This window comes from Gouania willdenowi, chromosome 22 (assembly GCF_900634775.1).
Source record: "Gouania willdenowi chromosome 22, fGouWil2.1, whole genome shotgun sequence".
Taxonomy (NCBI): domain Eukaryota; kingdom Metazoa; phylum Chordata; class Actinopteri; order Blenniiformes; family Gobiesocidae; genus Gouania; species Gouania willdenowi.
Window position 1 is genome coordinate 3,806,183 of NC_041065.1, and position 20,871 is coordinate 3,827,053.

The 20,871-nt window shown below is 39.0% G+C and overlaps 1 protein-coding gene across 4 annotated transcripts in view; it reads left to right on the plus strand.

The window, feature by feature from the left end:
• Positions 1–1,718: 1,718 nt before the first annotated feature.
• The window catches only part of LOC114456113 (zinc finger MYM-type protein 4-like), a 52,936-nt gene continuing 33,783 nt past the window's right edge, over positions 1,719–20,871 (plus strand). For 3 of the 4 annotated variants that reach the window (XR_003672794.1, XR_003672795.1, XM_028437669.1), the window contains exons 1-7: positions 1,719–1,817; positions 8,271–8,835; positions 13,970–14,022; positions 14,104–14,250; positions 14,406–14,469; positions 17,803–18,008; positions 19,698–19,822. Coding sequence is in view for 2 of the 4 variants with exons in the window: in XM_028437669.1 (XP_028293470.1) it covers positions 1,779–1,817; positions 8,271–8,835; positions 13,970–14,022; positions 14,104–14,250; positions 14,406–14,469; positions 17,803–18,008; positions 19,698–19,822 (1,199 nt within the window). In the remaining 2 variants the exon portion in view is untranslated. Of the gene's footprint in view, positions 2,201–8,270; positions 8,836–13,969; positions 14,023–14,103; positions 14,251–14,405; positions 14,470–17,802; positions 18,009–19,697; positions 19,823–20,871 lie in introns of all 4 variants that reach the window. The other variant, XM_028437670.1, reaches the window with a different exon arrangement.

A 20,871-nucleotide genomic window follows, 5' to 3' on the forward strand; every position in this document is an offset into this window, starting at 1 on the left:
TCGCTACAGTCGCGTTCTGAACGCACCTTATACAAACAGAGCAAGCCACGGAAATAAACTACTGCGGGCATTTAGGAATTGAAAATCCGAATCGGAATTCAAACATCTTCGTAATGGTTCCGGAACCGGACGTTAGCAACCGGTTCCTGTTTGGAACCGGTTTTCGGTGCCCAACCCCACTTGTATGCTTTAATTTCATCCACCAGATAGTTTACAATGTCTGGATTCAAAATGGCCGGGAACGTATCTACGTCAGACACCTATTCTCCTTTCCCGATCTTGCACGGATATTTGTCAATTTCACTCAACTTCTGTAAATACCTCGCTTTGCAAGTTGCATTCAAACTATCTATGTAGATTGTTTGTTCCTTTTGGCTATTTTTATCCAGTTTTGTCATAATTTTGAAAACTTCGGGGGGACAAAAATGTATTGTGTCAGCATATAAACAATGAAAGGTGACACACAAGATGGCAGTCTACGAAATTGTGGGTGGTTCGTAACGTCATCTGAAACCCATCTATACACAACATTGACAATTAAAAACAAAACAGAAAATAAGATAAAACCCAAAATAAAACAAAATTCACTCAAAACAGATTTCTTTTTTTTTTTTAAATAGTAGGGTTTCAACTATTATATAGTACACAAACTGCCGTACAATAGGCAGACAGGATGGAGACGCGTTTCACGTTAAAAGGATCCAAAACGATCAGGCTCGTGAAAAGACTGGGCACTGACAGATGTATTTAGCTGTATTATATATGTTGTGTGTGACCCGCATCACTGATAGGTCCGGGTCTTTTTCTTTCTTCATTATTGGTGTGTTGTAACCAACATTTTTCCCACAATTCCATACGCCGCCATTTTGTGTGTCAAGCGGGTCAAGCGTTAGTCAAATTGTTTGTGTTATGGATCATGATAACAACCTGAAGCATCCGGTCACATGTGTGGGGCTGTACAAATCATGCTGATCCCGACACAACAACAAGACAATATTTCGATATTCCAAAAGTGATTTTACACCAAGGAACAGAGACAAAACGCCTTTCGTACGAGACACGTAAACTATGGCTGGTGAGAATTAACGGAGAGGGCTTCAATCCTGACCCAAACCAAAGACGCTATAAAGTCTGTTCCAAACATTTTATCACAGGTAAATTGATAAACAGCTTATTTCTTTTAATTCTAAGTTTTTTATTTTCATGGTTATCATGCACGTGCACATTACGATGATTGTGTTAGTCTAGCCATCGATCACATGGCTCCTTGTCTTGTGTATGAAATGTGCTATACAAATAGATTTGCCTCGCCTTTCCCTAAGTTCATCTCTGAACCTTTTCAGTGATGCATTTTCTCCATTAGTGACATACAGATCAAGCATTGTTTAGGGCCCAATGAAATCTATTTACATTTTCTTTCCAAATTCCATTTTTTTTTTTTTACTGTTTTTTTTTTCGCATTCATTTTTTTAAAATTTTGTATTCATTTTATTTTATATATTTTCAGGAAATAAATCAGTTTTTAAATCCTGTGAGGAATAAATAAATAAAACCATCATTAAACAAAAATGTATGTCAAAAGTAACAATAATATTAAACAAAATTAGCGAGTATGGGTGGAAACCAAAGAGTTTGACTTAGAGTTAAAATAAATGATAACAATTACACAGGCAAATATAATGATGCTGGCCTTTCTTAACCCGCCAAATGAAAGACCTCTGACCCGAGGAGGGGGTTGTTCGGAAGCGCGGTGTCTCTGTCTGCAGCATTATTAAAACATGGCGGAATCGGAAGAATCTAAGCTTAAACGTTTAAAGGTGGGTGGGACAGAGTACTTAATGGTTTTAATGATATCAACAGTATAGCAAAAGCCTCAAAGTTTAACTAGAACATTCGTCCATTGTGGCTTTTTGTGTACCGGGGCTAATGTCTTCCTGATGTGTTCCGTTTTGAGCTAATGCTAGTAAGCTAACCGCCTATCGGTTGGAACTCACTGCTTCGTCAGCGGTGTGACTGCAGCTAGTCGCTAGCTGTATTAGCTTCTTCTTAGGTTTAGAATAGTGCAACCGATAAAAAGGACGATGCCTGTTGGTCTCTTTGGAAATCTTTAAGGGCTTGTTATGTGTATCGAACGCCATACCTCTGCATCAGTAGATTGTTACTAGTGTTGGGGTTTAATTGGTGTCCATTATAACTGGTGGTAAGTTGCTACTCTTGCATTTAACAGATGTTTCACATTGTCGACAAACACCCGGTTCTTTTCATGTAGTCGGTGTCTTCATAGTTTCGCACAGCAGATTTTACGAGCCTTGAGTAGCTGATTTACTACAGTTTTGTCTTTGCAGCGTTAGCTTCCTCTGCTGTTGCTGCTGAGGCTTGTGTGCTACTCCAGACCAATCACAAAGGTTAATAGTGAAATACAAATGCAGGGTCTGTTTGAACGACTTTACTTTGAGCTAAAAAAAACGATGTTAACGAAGACAGCTGATCATTTGCATTTACCAACAACTAGCTCTGTAGACGGAAATCAGCCACTAATTAAAATGGTCACCATTTAAACCGGTGCATCACCACGCATCTGCTTAGCCGATGGAGCTCTGAGAACAATACAATTGAGGACTCGTCAGTGAAATTTAATGGCACCCTTTTTTCTGTTCTGTCACTTGCATTAGCCATTAAGCTATCCTGGTCTTTTAATGCATAGGGCTACGTGTAACCATAATAACGCTGTTATTTCAGGACCGGAGGCGTGGGTGTTAATGAATGGACGAGTCTGCTCTAATATGTTATTTGTTGAATTAACATATGTTTCTGATAGTTCAGTAATTAAATCAATTCCATGAAGTTTTAACGAGTAACTATGGTGAACTTAAATTTCAATTTTGATCAAAAGATAACTGGTTCAGTCATGTAATGTTTGTCTATATTAATAGCCATGGGTTACTGCTCTCTCTGTGAGGTACGATCAGCGACATTTTATCTCCTTCAGAGGATAATTTGGCACTAGAAGAAACACAAACGTTGTTATATCTAACCAGACTGCAGTGGATTCTTCTTCTTCTTTGTGGCTTTTAAGGCCGTGGCTATGTATCCATAGACTGCCACTCTGTATAAGCATCGCCCCTCATTGGCCAGTGTAGGTCACGTGATGGGTGCACCACGTGACGTTGTATTTTAGTTCATAATTATTTTTAGCTAGCCCTTTTATTCTAACCCTAACCCAGGAAATACACTGAAATGTTTATTTTTGTCGTATATGTATTTTTGAAGGTGGAATTTGCTGTGTTAAATATGTTAAAATGAGAAAATATATATATGTCAAAAGTGGGAGTCGAACCCACGGCAGCCGAAGGAAGAATCATTGAGTCAGGCACCGTTAGACCACTCGGCCATCCTGACGCAGTGAAAACACAGGCACATTACGCTTATGTAGAAAAGCTCTGGCAACATCATTGGTCGTACCCATAGTCCCGGGGGCTATGGCTGCGTTTAATATATCTCTCGACACTTTTTTTTTTTTTTTAATGATTTTTTTATGGCGGTTGGCATCCAGTCGTTGCATTACCGCAACCCATCAAATTACGAGTGGACAGGACTGAAAGCACCAGTCCAGAGCCGTTTAGAACGAGAGTTGTGACAACAGAAGTTCTAAATAGACTGAAATAGTTCCCGGAAATAATTGGCGGGCAATTTCAATCCCTTGAATCCGAGTGACATAACTGGGATTTTAGGCAATTTGTCGTCGATAACGGCATTGATGCACACGTTAATGGTTTAGATATGCTAATAATAATAATATCCAATATGACTATTTAAACGTCTTACTGTTTACAAGTGCATCACAAACTGTACTCCGCTCTAGCTCCATTGAGCTGCAACAGTCAACTGCTCACTTCCAGGAACTATTGTGAGGCTCCCTGAACTGCCATTGTCGTAACCATTGGAGTAAACAGAGTTGTGGCAACTCTCTCCCTCTAAACAGTCTTCCTTCAGTAAACGCCATGCTTTAAATATTATGTTAAATCATTTTTTATTTTATTTATTTATTCAGTTCATTTCCGACATGGTTGCAATCACAAAATTTCACTTTGACATTCAGAGCAAAATCACATCGTTTTTTTTTGGTTTTTTTTTTTTGTCTTTTTGCATGCCGGAAAGGGTGACGGAAAAAAGCAGTTTGCTTATCTAGATCCGTCCCCTGGTTTTAACACAAATAATTTTACATCAAAGCTCGTGTCTTTCCTGGTCAAACATTTTTTTTTTTTTTTGTGTGACATGTTCTCGTCTGCAGTCATTGTTCCTGTTGTTACTCCTCCTCACTGTCCTTTTTATCCATATCTTCTCGGGCTTTCTTTTCCAGTCGTTGTTTACGTTCCTCCAACTCTCCAAACGAAAAGTTCTTCTTCTTTCGTAGTACCTTCATATCATCAAATGATCTCTACTGGCTGAGCATTAGCTAAGTTGTTGCTTTTAATAAAATTATAGGATATTTGTGTTTTTTTAAAATACATTTTTATTTTTAAGTACGATGTGTTAATTAAGAACTCTTCCAGTGACTTTACATTTGAATCATTGAATATATTTTTTATAGCTAAGTTCTGAGTTACATTTGATTAAATTATGGAAAAATGTATTTTATACTGTAAATTACCCTTTTTTTGCTCATGTTAACATGTAAAGACTTGGGATATTTAAAGATAAATGTTTATTTTATTTTTTACTTTACTCTGCAACATACGGATGGCAACAAGGTAATGCACCGACAGTTCACTGAAACGGCATTTACGAATATTTATTACTACTAATAATCAGTGTTGGGCTAGTTACTCAAAAAAGTAATTAATTACTAGATACTCGTCATTACTTCTCTAAATTGTAGTGAGATTACTTCACTAATTACTGTATTTGAAAAGTGACCACTATTTATTACTTTACTTTCTTGTTTCTTAATTGACTGTATATACATGGACAAACGTCATAGCCATAAATAACCTCACTTAGCCTGCCTGCATAGTGTTGATGGATTTCTTTATTTATTTTTATTTGTTTATTTGATAGGGACAGTGCATATTCATTACAACTGTAACAGTGTAAATATGCCAGTTTATAGCAAAGATGCGAATTTCCATCTTTTGTCCTTAGGCAGGTAACACAAAATAGAAATACATTTAAAACATTTCATATAACAATAGCAAACAGTTAAAACAAACATTATATATAACAGACAGTTAAAAGTGTTCACAGACTTGGCTTTCCTTCATCCACAGTTTAAGGTGTAGTTTAAAAGTGGACAGTGTGGGGCATTCTCTTAATGTTAAAGGAAGACGCGGTGCGTCTGTGTGGCACCTCACTGTCCCCACGAGCAGTGGCCCTGGTGCCCGTTCCCCTCACTACCTTATGTTTGATAAAATCCTTTAGTGGAGGAGGAGCCAGTCCGTGCAAAACTTTAAATACAAAACATGAATTTTTAAAATGAAGAAAGTTATTGAAAATGAAAAGATTATGCTTCTCTAAAATCCTACAGTGGTGAAATGAATTTGGTTTTTGTTCATAGATTTTTATTGCTTTTTTAAAAAGCAATTCATTTGATACTCTGGTTCAGATTGATGTAAATTCACTGGGTCTGAGTTTCAGTCTACACATGAACTCCCCATTTCACTGCCCTACGTAAAAGGGCTGCAGCTGTCCATGTTTGTAAAGCAATGCGAGCCTCAGCACAGTGGCCATACCAGCCTGTCATTGCCCGATTTCATTAGATCTCAGAATCTTAGCAAGTCTGGGCCCGGTTAGTTGTTGGATGGGAGACCACTGAGAATTCCAGTCGTCCCAGTGGTATCTGTCATTGTGTCCTAGCATGAATGTCGTGAGTGTTGGTGGTGGTTGGAGGGGCCAATGGCGCACTGTGTCAGCCTCACTTCCATCAGTCTGCCTCATGGCAGCTATGGCTACAATAGTAGCTTACCACCACTAAGTGTGGAGTGAAAGAATAATCCGTTAATTCTGTAAAGCGACTGAGTCCAAAAAAGCGCTTTGCCCACAACTACTGAAACTCATTTATGTTGAGTTCATGGTGATGTTAGGGCTGCACGATTATAGAAAAAAATAATAATCACGATTATTCAAATGATCCAAAAGTTATCCTTCAAACACTAAAATCAAGTCTGTCCACTTTAGCACAAAACAAAACCCTCCTTACACTGATGTCTTTGCTCTCGGTTTTCATTCATCAAACTCAGTGTTCCCATAGAAGAGAGTTTGACTTGACACTCGTTTACCAAGCGTTTTTGCTGTGTTTCTCCTGTCATGTTTCAAGACCACTAGCAACAACTTTGCTCATGTTGGCCTGCAGGAGGGGAGGAGCTTGCATGTGCATGGATTTAACAACTCAAAGTTAGTATTAATAACGTGCGTGCAAGCTTTATTATTTGTAGATGTCTGAATTAGTGGGTTTGTTTTATTTAGCAAATAAAACATGTTAAAAAAAAAAAAAAAAAATTAAAAAAAAATTATATATTATTTTTTTAAATAATCGTTTTTTCTTGATTGTTATTTTTGTAATTGTTGGGTGTAATAATCAAATTCTTAATCGAATTTTGATTAATTGAGCAGCCCTAGGTGACGTGCTAGTTTAGTCTTCCTACCAGGGATGAGGGCTGTCCCAGAGTGTGTCTGCGATTACTGCTCCACCACGACAACAGACTATATGCTGGAAAATAAATGTAATGCCGGAAAGTTTGTTCTTTCAGAAGAGAAAAGTAGTTTATTTACCAATATTTTAAGTGTAGTGTGTTACTTTGTTACCCAAAAAAGGTATATTATTACTATATGCATTACCCCAACGTGTGTGTGCGTGTGCGTGCCAGGAGGGAAGGGATGGGATAAACGTAAATAAGGGAATGCAGTAGTTTGCCATTAATAGAGGTAGAAAAAAAGGTAAATAACATAAATAATAAAGACAGAAAGAAAAGCATACAATAAATAAAAATAGCCCTGATGCCCAAATAAACTAAGAGGCCAAGGGCGACCCCCCTCCAGCAGGCCACTTTCTTTTCTTCTTTTTCCCTGTTAAGAGGGGTATTCCAGAAAGGTGATTCAGCAAACTAAGTTTCTCCATAAACACTGGGTCAACATACTCCGCGATGGGAAACTCTTGAGTATCCAATTCCATTACCGTTGGCATGAAGTGGCTCAATCAACTCTGAGTATGTGAACCTTGGGTTACTTAAGTGATCGAGCATGATAAAAAGCCATCATCAATGGAGAAAAGATAACACAAACTGCCATGGCAACCAGCCGGAAGAGAGCGATTTATTTCACCCTAATGCGTGAAATAAGCAGGTGTTTGAGGAATATGTGCCTATATTAAAGGTGCGTTCACACAGAACGCGACTTCAGCGATTACAGTTGCTTAAAATGCCCATGATGAGTCGCTTGAACATTGTCGTGCTTTTTGTCGCTTCATCACTTAATTTCTCCAGTGACGTGACGACCAGGGAATAGTACGAATAGTACGCGTTTGAGGAGCCGGCAGCAGCGCTGAGAGGGCTGATATCTTCTTCAACAGCCTTACGTTCACACTTATCATAGACCGCTCCACTTGTGCTTACGGTTTAAATGATTAACTTGTAGAGTTACGAAAGGATGAGTTCACTCAAAATATACTTGACCCCAGTAAGTTGAGGAAGAGTACATCCCTCCCACTACAGTGAGAGGGCTTTAGCCTCGGACCTGCTCCAACACTTTTTAATTCCTGAAGTAGCTCTGTACAAAGTTTGCTAGTTAGCCACTCAGCTGTGTTTGACCAGGGATTGATGACTTGCTAGACTACCGCCTCTCCAGGACAACGTTTGGACACCCCTGCCCTTAGTAGATACCCATTCACACTTGTTTCATCACTGTTACTCGCCATTATTTATTTTTATGAAACTCTGTTGTTAATTCGTACTACCAGATAACCTTGAATCTACAAGGCTATGTCATATCTGGCCGAAATTAGATATGAAATTAGTTAGCCCCGTTAGTTCTGCAGCTGTGGTGACTTCTCGGAATAAACTATTTAGGGAAAGTACTTTCATGATGTTTCTTGAATGAATATGCATGTTTGTTTTTTGGAAGTACATAAACACTATTGTTGGTGTACACATGACTAATACAGGTACCTTTTATGTATGAAGCAGACCACATACTTAATGCACAATGCCGCCTAAGTGTATAGATGACCACCACTGGTCCTTGAAATGTTTATAACCGTACCTTCTTTCTTCACCCAGCACGAGGAGCACATGTCTCGAGTGTTTGATGAAGTTATGGGTCTGGGAGAATTTGCTGACTCTTCCAGAGGCTCTGCCGGCTCCTGTAAGAGCAGCAGTCAGGATGAAGCAAAGGGAGTGGATGAGACCTCAGGCCATGAGGAGCAGCCACCTGTGGAGGACGATAGCTGCAGTGGTAGACAAGAAGAAAAGATGAACACAGGCGTGGGAGAGTCACGCCCTCCTCCTATCTCGTCCTCTTCCCCCCAGCACTCCTCTTCATTCAACATCAGCACTAGTGAGGGAGGAGGTGGAGGAAGCGGGGCAGCAGCATTTGATGATGCCCTTGATGGTCTTCCGTCTTTGGGACGAGAGGAAGAGACAGAGGAATGGAATTTTTCTCTGCCAATTGGAGCGCTGGAGGATGTGGATGTGACAAAGGAAAGCAGTAAAAGAAAAGAGGCAGAAAAGGAGGACTGTGAAACTCAAGCCCATGACACCAGGGAGGAGGAAGAGGATGAGCGAGAAATAAGTGGCTCAACGTTGACCTCCGATTCCTTTGACCACACGCCTGAGAACAGTCAAGGTAAAAGTGCAATTTACACTTATTAAGCTTTATTATACTGACCAAGTGCATGAAATTTATAGGGTCCTATGTTTTCCACGTTAACGGAATCGCGGCTGGAATCACGGAACAATAAAGACAAAATCCACAGTTAAACGCGTAATGTGACACAATGTGAATTAAACTGCGTCATCATGAATCAAAGGACGTTTTTCTGGGAAAACGTTTTGTGGGACCACACATTCGGTGCATCGCCCGCATCCCTCCCTGAGCTAAATTTGACTAATGCTGTATTCTAAGGCTGAACGATTAACCTTAACTGCTATTAAGGTAGGGTTGCTCCATTATAGAAAAATGATAATCATGATTATTTTAGTCATAATTGAAATCACGATTATTCAAACGATTATTTGTCAACCAAAAAGTTATTTAGTTTAGTTAACACAAAATATATTCTTTAAACATAAATAAAATCCTTCAAACACTACAATCAAGTATGTTCACTTTTGCACAAAACACTTCTTGCACATGATGTGTCTTAGCTCTAGATTTTCATCATCAAACCCAAAGTGTTCCAATATAAGAGAATTTGACTTGCCTTGCTTTTTTACCAAGTATTTTTGCTGCGTTTCTCCTGCCATGTTTCAAGACCATGAGCAACAACAGTCCTCGTGTGTAGCCTGCAGGCTAGCTTTGGCTTTGAGAGGGGAGGTGTTTGCATGTGCATGGATTAAACAACTCAAAATTAGTATTAATAACGTGTGTGCGCCAAGCTTTATTATTTGTTGATGTCCAAAATAGTGGGTTTGTTTTATTTAACAAATAAATAATATGTAAAAAAAAAAAAAAAATAGTTTTTTCTCGATTGATGTTATTTTGTAATCGTTGGGTGTAATAATTGAAATTGTAATTGAATTTCAATGAATTGAGCAGCCCTATATTAAGGTTTTCACTACTGCAATAACGTAACCTCACATGCTGAGGTTTTTTTCTTCCGTCTCTTTCATTTGAGTGATATATATGTTCACCTATCAGAATTGCCGAGATCCGCCGTCCTAGGCTGCTGGCCAATCAGAAATGGTTTAAGGACACACGCTTGTATGCGCTACACTAGGGCCCTATAAAATTCCCGTTAATGGAATCACGGAATCGAACAATGAAAACAGAATCTACTGTTGAACTTGGAAGTGGACAGAATCGGGTTTAAATGGCGTCACCGTGAGGAAAATGACGTTTTTTATGCGGAAATGTTCTTCCCTCTCTAATCCTGGATGCTTCAAACATCACCTAAACACTGTCTAAACTGGCAAAAAATACGTAAATCATCCCTGACTCCTAAATCAGAGTAGACCAGTGCCTGCTTAACTTTAACGTGTCTGTAAAGCTTCGTCTGTTTCTCATGTAGCGCTGCATCGCTCTGTGAGAACATGAGTCAGCTTTAATCAGCTTCATCTGCTCAGAGCGTTTAAACATCTCATCAGAGCTACAGAAGATCTGTGGATAAAGTTGTTCTGTTGTTGTGGACGAGACCATCGATACCAGGGTCTGAAACATTGTAGATTATTGATAACTTCTGTAAATTATTCTACCCCCTAGTGTTGAAAAAACACTTCTTACACGTGATGTATCTTGCACATTTATTATTGTTATCATTACGGTCTGGAATGATGTCATCAGGATCATTTAAATTAGTTTAATTTAAATTAAGTTGATCAAAACTTAATCAATAAACCTGCTCAGATTCAGTAAACTATTGATCCCTGAAGGGGAGTATGGTGACATTAATGCTGGTCTCATACATATATGACATGGATAATTAAAAAGAAGCAGACAGAATAATCCATGTCACTACAACTTATATCTACCTTTTAATTGTTTCTTACTCATTGTTTTAAATTACATTAAATTACATTTTTATTTTCTGGTTTAATTATGATTTTCTTTCTTTTTTTATTTGTATTTATTTTGTTTCCTCACAGTACAACTTATATCTTCCTTTTAATTGTATCTCACTTTATTTTGGACATACATTTTGATTAATTATGTTTTTTTTTTTATTAGTATTTTATTTCCTCACAGGAGTTAAAAACTAACTACTTTTATGAATTTTTTTAATTAATATTTCTAAAACAACGGAATTTTAAAAAAATGATGTGGAAAACAGAATTTGGGAAAAAAAATATAACCCATGTGCATTTAAATGTACAAAATATAAAAAAAAAAAAAATAGTAAATTGAATCGAAATCGCAATAAAAAATTGCAATTAGGTTTGTCAAAATTGCACGAATGCTTCCACAGGAGCGAAAAACGTGTTCCCCATATTCGCTACATATGCGCGTCTGAAACAGATATAAAAAGGCGCCAACCAGACAACCTTTCTTTTCACCATCAACTATGGAGGACCCCAGTAAAATCGCTGCTCTTTATTTTCTGTGAAAGTTGAAGAGCCCTCAAAACGCTCGACGCTGGCGTTCCTGGACTCACCACGTTAACCAGTGACGCATCCAACTCGGTTAGTTTCAGTTTTCTTCAGAAGCTGCGGCACATCCTTCCTGTTCCGGTCTCCTCCATGCTAAAATGGGTGAAAAGACGGATGCTTGTGTTGACAGCCTGATGTCATTGACAACAAGGACTCTGATTTGCTCTCGCACCTGCGCATGTTGAATATTTTCAACTCAAGCGAATGACGAATGTCACAGAAAAACGGGAGCGCACATGCCACAGCGAACACTCTTGCCACGCAGATCAAACCGCGCCCCCCACAGGACCAGAATTCACTGCGTCTATCTAATTGACTTTGTATGTAATTTGGCCGCGCAAACATTTTGCGTCGCATCTGGTGTGAAAGCAGCATAAGACTGCCAAAAAACTACACAACCCCATCACTCACGCCATAATACAGAGCCAACCAGTTCCTGCTTAACTTTATTGTGTCTGTAAAGCTACGCCCATTTCTCGTCAAGTGCTACAAACGGGAAGTGAGGGCGCTCTCTGAGCAGTTTTTGTCAGTTTCACCTGCCCAGAGTGTTTGAGCAACACATCTCTTCAGCTACAGAGGCATAAAGTGGCAAAAAGTTAGCTGTTGCTGTGGACGAGACCTCTGATGTCAGGGATTAGAGTTTTTAACAATACATCATAGGTTAATGATAACTCAGTAGCTTCTAATTCTGTAAAATATTCTGGCCCCCACGTGGTGAAATAACTGATTCATCCTTGTGTCAATGAATTTTTGTCTCATCATTATGGTCTGGAATTATGTCATCAGGATAATATAAATTAAGTTGATCAAAATGTAATCAATAAACCTGCTCAGATTCAGTAAACAATTGATTTCTGAGGGGAATTATGGTGACATTAATGCTGCTCTCATACGTCTTTATGACATGAATAATTAAAAAGGAGCAGTCAGAATAATCCATGTCACTACAACTTATATCTACCTTTTAATTGTATTTTACGCATTGGTTTTAAATTATTCTTTCATTTTGTTTATTTACAACAGTTAAAAACATGATTTTCTTATTTCATTTTTAAAAAATAAAATACATTTTATAGGGCCCTAAAATTAGCTGGAAATTATGCCCTAAATTAAGTTTGTGCAATTACAAGATCTTAGATCATGAAGGATTAGAATGTGACGACGATCTGCAAAAACACAGATCGTAGAACACGTAAGATTTTAAATGGACCCGTTCAATGAGTCCATTTTCTGCCGTGGAATTTGGGCACTCGTCTATGTAATACGGACCCCCCCTTTTTCTGCTGCGGAATATAGACCCTGTGTATATGGTTTTACATATAGTAAATTATATATAAATATATGAATATGTAGATATACCTTATTTTCCGGGCTATTGCTGTATTTGCTGTATTCCAATAATTTAGCAATTTTCCAAAAAATCACCCTATTGGCTGATGAGGGTGTCCTTCAGATGACTCAGATAATCAGAACAGGCAGGTAGGTGGGCTGCTGTACTTTGGTTAACTCAACTGAACTCAACTTTATCTATAGAGCCCTTTAAGGCAGCCGCAGCTGGCACAAAGTGCACTAAAACAAGAATAAAAACTTATGTAATTATAAAATAAAATAATAATAATAATGTAATAAAATAAAACAGTGAAAAGAGACCAGCCACAGGACACCAAAATAGGACCAGAGTTTCATACTGGGTTAAAAGCCAAGGAATAAAAATCGGTTTTAAGTGCAGTTTTAAAACTGTTTTCCGTATATTTCTGTGTATTCTGATCAGTTTCAACGGATGAGTTTCCATACTCCACATAAAGCGTCTTCCTAACTGCCCCGCGTCTGCATATCACTCCATTTATAGTTTTTTAGTCCGGGCTACCAGACTCAAAACACCACCTTTGTTGTTGTTGTTGTGTACACTAGTTAAAATCACTACTTCTCTGTTATTCGTGAACAGATTGGACTGAAATTTGGTAGTTATAATTTATGGATGTTTACGCATCAACACCCGAGCCTGATTTTCGATTTCGGGCCCAAAAAAAAAGCTGATTTTTAATTTATTTGCATGTCAAATATTACGACGGTTGTTAGTACCAAATCATTGGCACATATCATTATATAAATAGGGCTCATTCGATTACGAATATTCCTCGCACAATTTGATTAGGGGCCCGGGGGCCCACCCTCTTTTTTTTTTTGGCAATTTCCATTAAAGTTTTCTTCTCATTGATTTGTGAGTCAAATATTGTGACAGTTGGTGGTATTGAATCATTGACGCATACCAGTATATGAATCAATGGGGCCCATTACTCCGTCTGTGCCATGGGGGCACAAGGGACTGAATTGTTGAGCATGTGGTACGTGCTATTCGGTGCAGAGACGTTCCGCGGGCCCGGCCGTAGTTCATCCAAACGTTTTACTGAAGCAGACTGACTGAAAAATTCACACACAGAGCGCATCGCCACATTGGCCCCACCCTCAACTTTAAAGAAAAAATAGCATCCTATATGCCGCAAAATATGGTATATGGTATGTATTAATATATGTTGCACTAAAATGTTGTTCATCAAACAGCATTTGACAAACATAACCCAGAAGGAAAAAGGGGGAGAAGCATTTCTTCAACTGGTTTAGTGGTTTATAAAAGTGAGTGTAGTTGTTAAACTTACTTTCCTTTGCTCCATCAGATGGTGGTGGTGTCCCAAGCCAAGCAGAGGAAACTGAAGACAGCCAACAAGAGGTGGGATTTTAATAAATATGCCTAATTACTGGCTTTTTGAGTCTGCGCCCTTTCATTATGAAAATTTTTTTTTTTTTTCAGGCAGCAGAGGCAGCTCCAGTAGAAGATAACAATCACCCAGTGTCTCCCAGTGTGAACATTAAAGATGAGCCGGAAGACGAAGGCTACGATGCTGCATTACTGCCCCAGAGCTCTGCCAGACAGATCAAAGAGGAGCTGGAGCAGGAGGTATCCCAGCCTCACTGTTACTCACTGATGCTCAGTTATATTTTCAGACTAATCAAAGTTTACATCAAACGTTTTGTCTTCTTCTTTGTAGCATTTTTAAATGTTGTGTGAATGATCCATCCAAACATCTGATATCGTTTAATTTGATCTTTCAGGAAGAGCTAAGGATCAGCTCAGTCTTCTCTGTCGGTGGAGGGAACACCTTCACACCCCCAACTAGTAAGTAAATGTACATATTTCTTCAATATTTGCTTTGTGATTTTAATTTAAAAACTTATGAGTGATTATTAGACTGATAAGACCAGGGGTGCCCACATTTTTTCAGTTTGCAAGATACTTTTTACCACAGATGGCGCTTTGCAATCCCCCTACCTTTGCTGTTGGCGGGGGGGGGGATTTCGGATTGGGAGAGGTTGTAGGCTAAATCACTATAAACACTATGATACTTCCTTTGGATGCCAGTTTTCAGCTGTCTATATTTATTATATCTGTCCCTAACAAATAACCTTAGATAAATAGAATTTTCAGGTACAAAGCTACCACATCCATGTTCATTCAAATATCAACATGGTCAAAAATCAAGTCCACGTTAATTTATAATCACAGTTGTGTGTAAATGTGCACATAAAACAAAAATACTCAAAAAGTTTGAGTTCAAATAATTATTAAATCAATATATTAGGTGCTATCAGGAGACCCTTCGAGTCTAAAGTCAGACCAATAAAGAATTAAACAATAACAATTATATATATTTTATATGAAAATGTACACTATTACAATCAATATTTTTGTAATAATCAAATACAATAATATTGAAACAGAGATGCTTCAAAATTGAGTCGGAGTGAGTTAATACATTTTGAAAAAGTAAATACCATAGAAATTTTTTTTGAAAATAAACTATATAAAAGCTATAGAGTATAATTTAGCCTTTCCCTTTGAACATGCCGAATCAAAACTGTTAGTGATGGACAGCAGTTTGTTTACAGCAGCGTCTCAGATCATCTCAGTTTAACACAACTGGTCAGTTTATGAAAGACTCAGGTTAAAGAGTCTGCGTTAACCCACTTACCCAAATACTCTGAAAGTCTGCTGTTCATACACCAGGATCCTCATTTATAAAGAAATGTAGGATCCAAACCAGCAGCGCATGTGTGCTGAAAAAATATTCTGATTTGTGATGCTGTGCATATGACAGCTGCAAGCATTTTTCCCTTTTATAAATCAAAATCCACCTGGAGGTTTGTGCAGTTGGACTCACCTCATGCTCCACCTCCGACACACATTCTACCATAAATGGTCAATGCAAAGGACGTCGTGAATGGATTTTGCATATAAATGCACCTGCTGACCAATGGCATTTTACGCTCGATCATGGCAGGAAAAGCAAGGAAAAGGAATTTCACGGAGAGCGAAGTAGAGGTTCTTGTGGGTGAAGTGGAAGCCAGAGGAACTATATTGTTTGGTGGTCACAGTAGTGGCATCACAAATAAACGAAAAGCAAGAGAGTGGCAGCACGTCGTCGCTGCTGTTAACAGTGTGAGTGCCACAAAGCGAAATGTCGCAGAGGTGAGGAAGAAGTGGTCGGATCTGAAAGTGGAGGCCAAGAGGAGAGTGTCGTACCACCGCAGAAACAGACCTGCTACAGTTGGGGTACAGGGGATACCCGAGCCCACAGAGCTGGAGAAGAAAATATCATCCATCCTTGAGACGACCAGTCTTTGTGACACAGTATCGGCAAGAGAAAAAGCCACAGATTTGGACAAGACCACTGGGAAGACTGGTAAAGTATAGTTTTATCTGTTCATTAATTGTAATTACATATTCAATAGTTGTGAAAGGCAGCGTACTGTGTTGTGTCCTCAGTCAATCTACAGTTGGAAGCTGTGGGGGACGAAGAGGTTCCTGTCACTGCGTGTCCTGGAACCAGTGCTGAAGTCCTGCTAACCCCCAGCACCAGTACGTCCAGAGCTCATGCTGCTCCTGGAAGAGGCCGGGTCCTGACTGAGGCTGTCCTGCATGCACAGAGGGACACCATCACTGCAATAAATGAAGTCAAGGATGAACTGAAAAAAATTGAAGCAGTGATGAGCACCATGTGTGATGCAATGACAGTAATTGTTAGCTCAATTAAAGCTTTTGTTGAAAAATAAAACATACTTGCCCTTTTATTGCAAACGTTACATGCCAACTTTACGGAGCAATGGTCCCTTCACATCGTAGAGGTGGCTTTGGGTCAGGGTCCTCATTATGTAAAGGAAGGATGCCATGTGGGAGGAGAAAGTCATCCCTCAGTGCCACGTTGTGTAACTTAACTCCAACTGGTTTGACGAGGTTAAAGGCATCTGATGTTCCCATGGTAGACTTCCTCGTTTTAAGGTGTCTTCCTTGTTCAGCTGGAAAAGATATTCGCGCCTCTGTAGTAAGATGCGTGATAGTGGCATCCAAAGTCTGTACCCACCGCCATTTCAGAGTCCAGTTTTTAATTTTCTGTTGAATGAAATGTCAAAATCCATCCACCATAATGTTCCTGTTCTTCTTAGGAGTAACGTTATAACATCCAAGGAACTAGATGACTTAAAATGTGTTCAAATGTTGGATTAAAATGCTACTTCTCTATAGACTATGGAAGCAGAAATATTATGAACAGTCCTGACATAATGTAAAGTCAACTCAATAGGCGAACACTGTTTTACTGGAATCCAAACGACGATTCCCACATATAAATTTAAGTGACATCTACAGTATTTAAAGAATAAAAGTTTCTAAAGTGGAAGTTTTAGATGATATATTTTGCAACTGCTTCATTTAAAAACCCATTTTTCCAGCCACCATTTAGAATATAGACGCATATGTACATGAAATTTCTTCCCTGCAGTGGGCATCCACTGTGTGGCACCCAGGAAACAGTTAGGGTTAATTGACTTGTTCAACGTCCCGCAGTGATTGTCCAGGTTGGATTTGAACCAGTAACCTTCCAGTTACAAGCCTGCTTCCTTAACCATTAGTCCACCACTTGGCACTGCAGGGATGGGAAAAGGTTGGGCCTGCAGTGGAATTAGTAAGGTTGTCACTTAACTTTTGCGGAGCTGTTTTTAAGAAGAACCGACCCATGAAACCAAAAAACTTTTCACTTTTAATGTTCCAGTGTCTCACTTAAAACTCCAACTCCAAAACTCTTTGTTGCCCCATACTGTGCTGCTAAAGAGTCATGCCCAGATCTAATAGCTTTGCTTGGCAAATCTCGATTGCTGTGATATAATCCCTATCTTTACATTACCCATTGTACATCTCTGCAACTAGCCGACTCATTTACTTGTTGATGAATATATTGAGAATTGGTTATTTGTTTGGACCTTGAATGATAATTATTTCTATGGCACACGTTTGTTTTTGTTTTATCGCTAGGATAGTTCTTTAGTTCACCTGTGGTATTTAATGTAACTACAATAAATAGTTTTAGGATGCTTTGGAGTTTTTCTTTATCCTTTTTAGATGTTTCTAACTATTTTACATGCATTGTCAGTAGCTAATATATTTCCTCCACGCCAGTGCCAGCACCGATTTCGGCAGCACCAGCCCCAGTTCCAACTGCCCTTTTCATCCCAGGAAGAGGTGCTGTCCTTCAAGCCATGACGCCTCTCACAGTCAGACCACCAGCTCCAACAACCATTTCACTACCATCCATCCCCCATGTACCTCTACGCCCTCCTCCTCCAGCTTTGTCTGGTTGTGTTCGTTGCAGCGGCTGTACTAAGGTACTTAACAGGGATTCAGATTGAACTGTAGAATTCCAAATATGACTGTATTTATTAATTATTATAGAAAAATATTTTGTTCTTTATTATATTTTGCCATTTAAGCTTCTGTATAATGTTAAAAAGTTTCAGAAGTGAATTTTAATTACAAGTTCTACCAAAAGATCATATACTGTATAATACTAGAGGTTTAGCAACATAAGGTTTGTCAAAAACAAGTTTGGATGAACTTCGGCCAGGCCCGCGAAACGTCTCCGCGCCGAATAGCATGTACCACATTCCTGAGAATTCAGTGAAATGATTCGGTTCCACCAAATAAAAAAAGGTCTCAGAGGCTGTTAACGTTCGCTCATAGAATATTTATGTCAAATTACAGCCCGATTCAACAAGCATTAACGAAGGTGCAGTCATTTGAAAAATGGCCTCGCGCCCCCGTGGCACATACCTCATTCATATATTGGTATGTGTCAATGATTCGGTACCACCAACTGTCACAATATTTGACTCACAAATAAATGAGAAAACTGCTTTAATGGGAATTGCCCCTCAGGCCCCTAATCAAATTATGTGGGGCATAATCGTAATCTACGTTGAATTACCTTTGAAACGATATATCACATGACTATATTCCCATTAATTTGGAAATTACTGGAAATGGGGGGTGGGCCCCCTGACCCCATTTAAATGAAAGGGCACTGACCGTATTCATACCAAACTGCATTCCGACCTAACTATTACTAATGGAGGAGTAGTCTTTTAAAACATTTGGCCCCCTGGAGCCGCCATGACACATACAGGGTAATGGGCCAATGATTTGGTACCACCAACCGTCGTAATTATTGACTTGCACATAAATGAGAAATCGACTTTCATTTTTTTCTTCTTTTGGGGCCCCAAATCGAAAATCAAGCTCCGAGCATCTATGCGTACACATCCATACATTATAGCTACCAACTTTCAGTTCGATCCGTTCACGAATAAGAGGAGTAGTGATTTTAACTAGTGTACACAATGAAAAAGTGAGAGGTGTTTTGAGTCCGGTAGCCCGGCCTAATTATTGTGAAGCAGCCAAGAGTACAAAGAATCAACTTCCTATGTCAGCGCTATCCTGCCTCAGTAATGACGCTAACTCATAGCATTGTGATTGACCAAAGTATAGACATATTATCAAACTAGCGGAGTTGGAACTCTGTTCCAGACTTGTTACCCAGTGCTGGCCGATGACGGGTTTTCTGTGGCACTGTGTCACATGACCGAAACACTGCAGCTCAGCCAATCAGATAATTCTATAACTTCAGCCAATCACAGTCCTATAACTTAGCGTCATTACCATATTTAGATAGATTAGACTGATCACAGCCCTTTGAAAAGATGGGTTCTTAGTACTGCTTCATAAGCGTTTTTGACAAACTTTACCTTTCAAAACCTTTTGTTTTATACGTCAACTTTTGATAGTTTGTCATTAAATCTAACTACAGTCTGTTAATGATGTTTAAAAATAGCATTTCTGTTCATGTCCAACAAGTTGTCTTAAAATGTAAGCAGCATGCTGTTCGTATTCATTGTAAACCTTAAAAAACAAATCACTCAAATGTTTTATTTCACACACTTTTGATAAATTATCTTCACACTAGTTACATGTCTGGCTCAAATGTTCTTTTTTGTCTGTTTTTTTTGTTTTTACACCAGGTTCTACTGAAAGGCCAAACAGCATTTCAAAGAAAAGGCTCCACGCAGCTTTTCTGCTCCACTGTCTGCCTGACAGGCCATCTGCCTCCAATTGTTAGGAATCGGGTCTGCTTCCAGTGCAAAAGGTACCCTTTGATTTCCACTTTACATCATTAGGAATTGCATTAAGCAGTTGGCGTTATATCCAGTGATGCACATAAGTGGTCAAAGTTGCACCTGCTCATCCAAAATGTCCAAGGTGCATCAGATCTCATTTTAAAACACACATTTGCGAACCTAGGATTTTAGTTGGGATCGATTGATGGGAACAGCTAGACTCGGCTCATGATTGGGAGCTGATTTGCTTTAGTCACACTTGATTGGTCAATACATGTGCTTCCATCTCTGTGTCTAAACTGATGAGTGGGTGAGTGAGGCTATATACACACCGCTCAGTGCGCCTCACGCTATCAATAGCGAGGGGGAGGGACACTAGAGAAACACGTTATTAGAGAATACAGAGCTCGGTTTGGACACATTTTAATGTCATGGAATGTAGACTAAGCCATCTAAACCAGTGCTTTGACTTAATTGAGTTAATTGCAATTAATTAATTAATTACAGAAAAAATAAGCACTAAAAATGCAGTTAAAGTGCAGAACCTTTTTCATTGCAAGAGTTCCCGGTATGCCCATAATACTGATGCACAGATGACAACACAAGAAACGAGAGAACCCAAGCAGAAGTCCTTCGTGTGGTCCATGGGCATTTTTTTTAGTCTAAATAATAAAACCTGATCGTACCCCATTTGAGAAACACTGGTCTAGTCTACCGAGTGACCCGAAGCTGCAGAGCCGCTGAAGCGTTGCTCGCTTGATGAAGCCTTAATCATGTGTTCACCACGTGGTGGTTGGCTGACTACTAGGGTTGAGAAAGTGCCTGATTAGATATGCAGCAGAGCCCACATTTTAAATAAAAAGAATCACAGACAATCAGGTTAATTTAATCATGGCAGCCAAAAGCATTGTCATGCACAGAATAACAGTAAAATGCCAAATTTTTCGTTAAGATCGACATACTGTGGTAAAGATTGTTGTGGCCAAGGACAAAATGACTTGGCTAGAGTGGGATTCAAACCCCAATCCCTTTGGTTATTGGATGACCCACTCTACCACTGAGCCACGTGAAAGTCGAG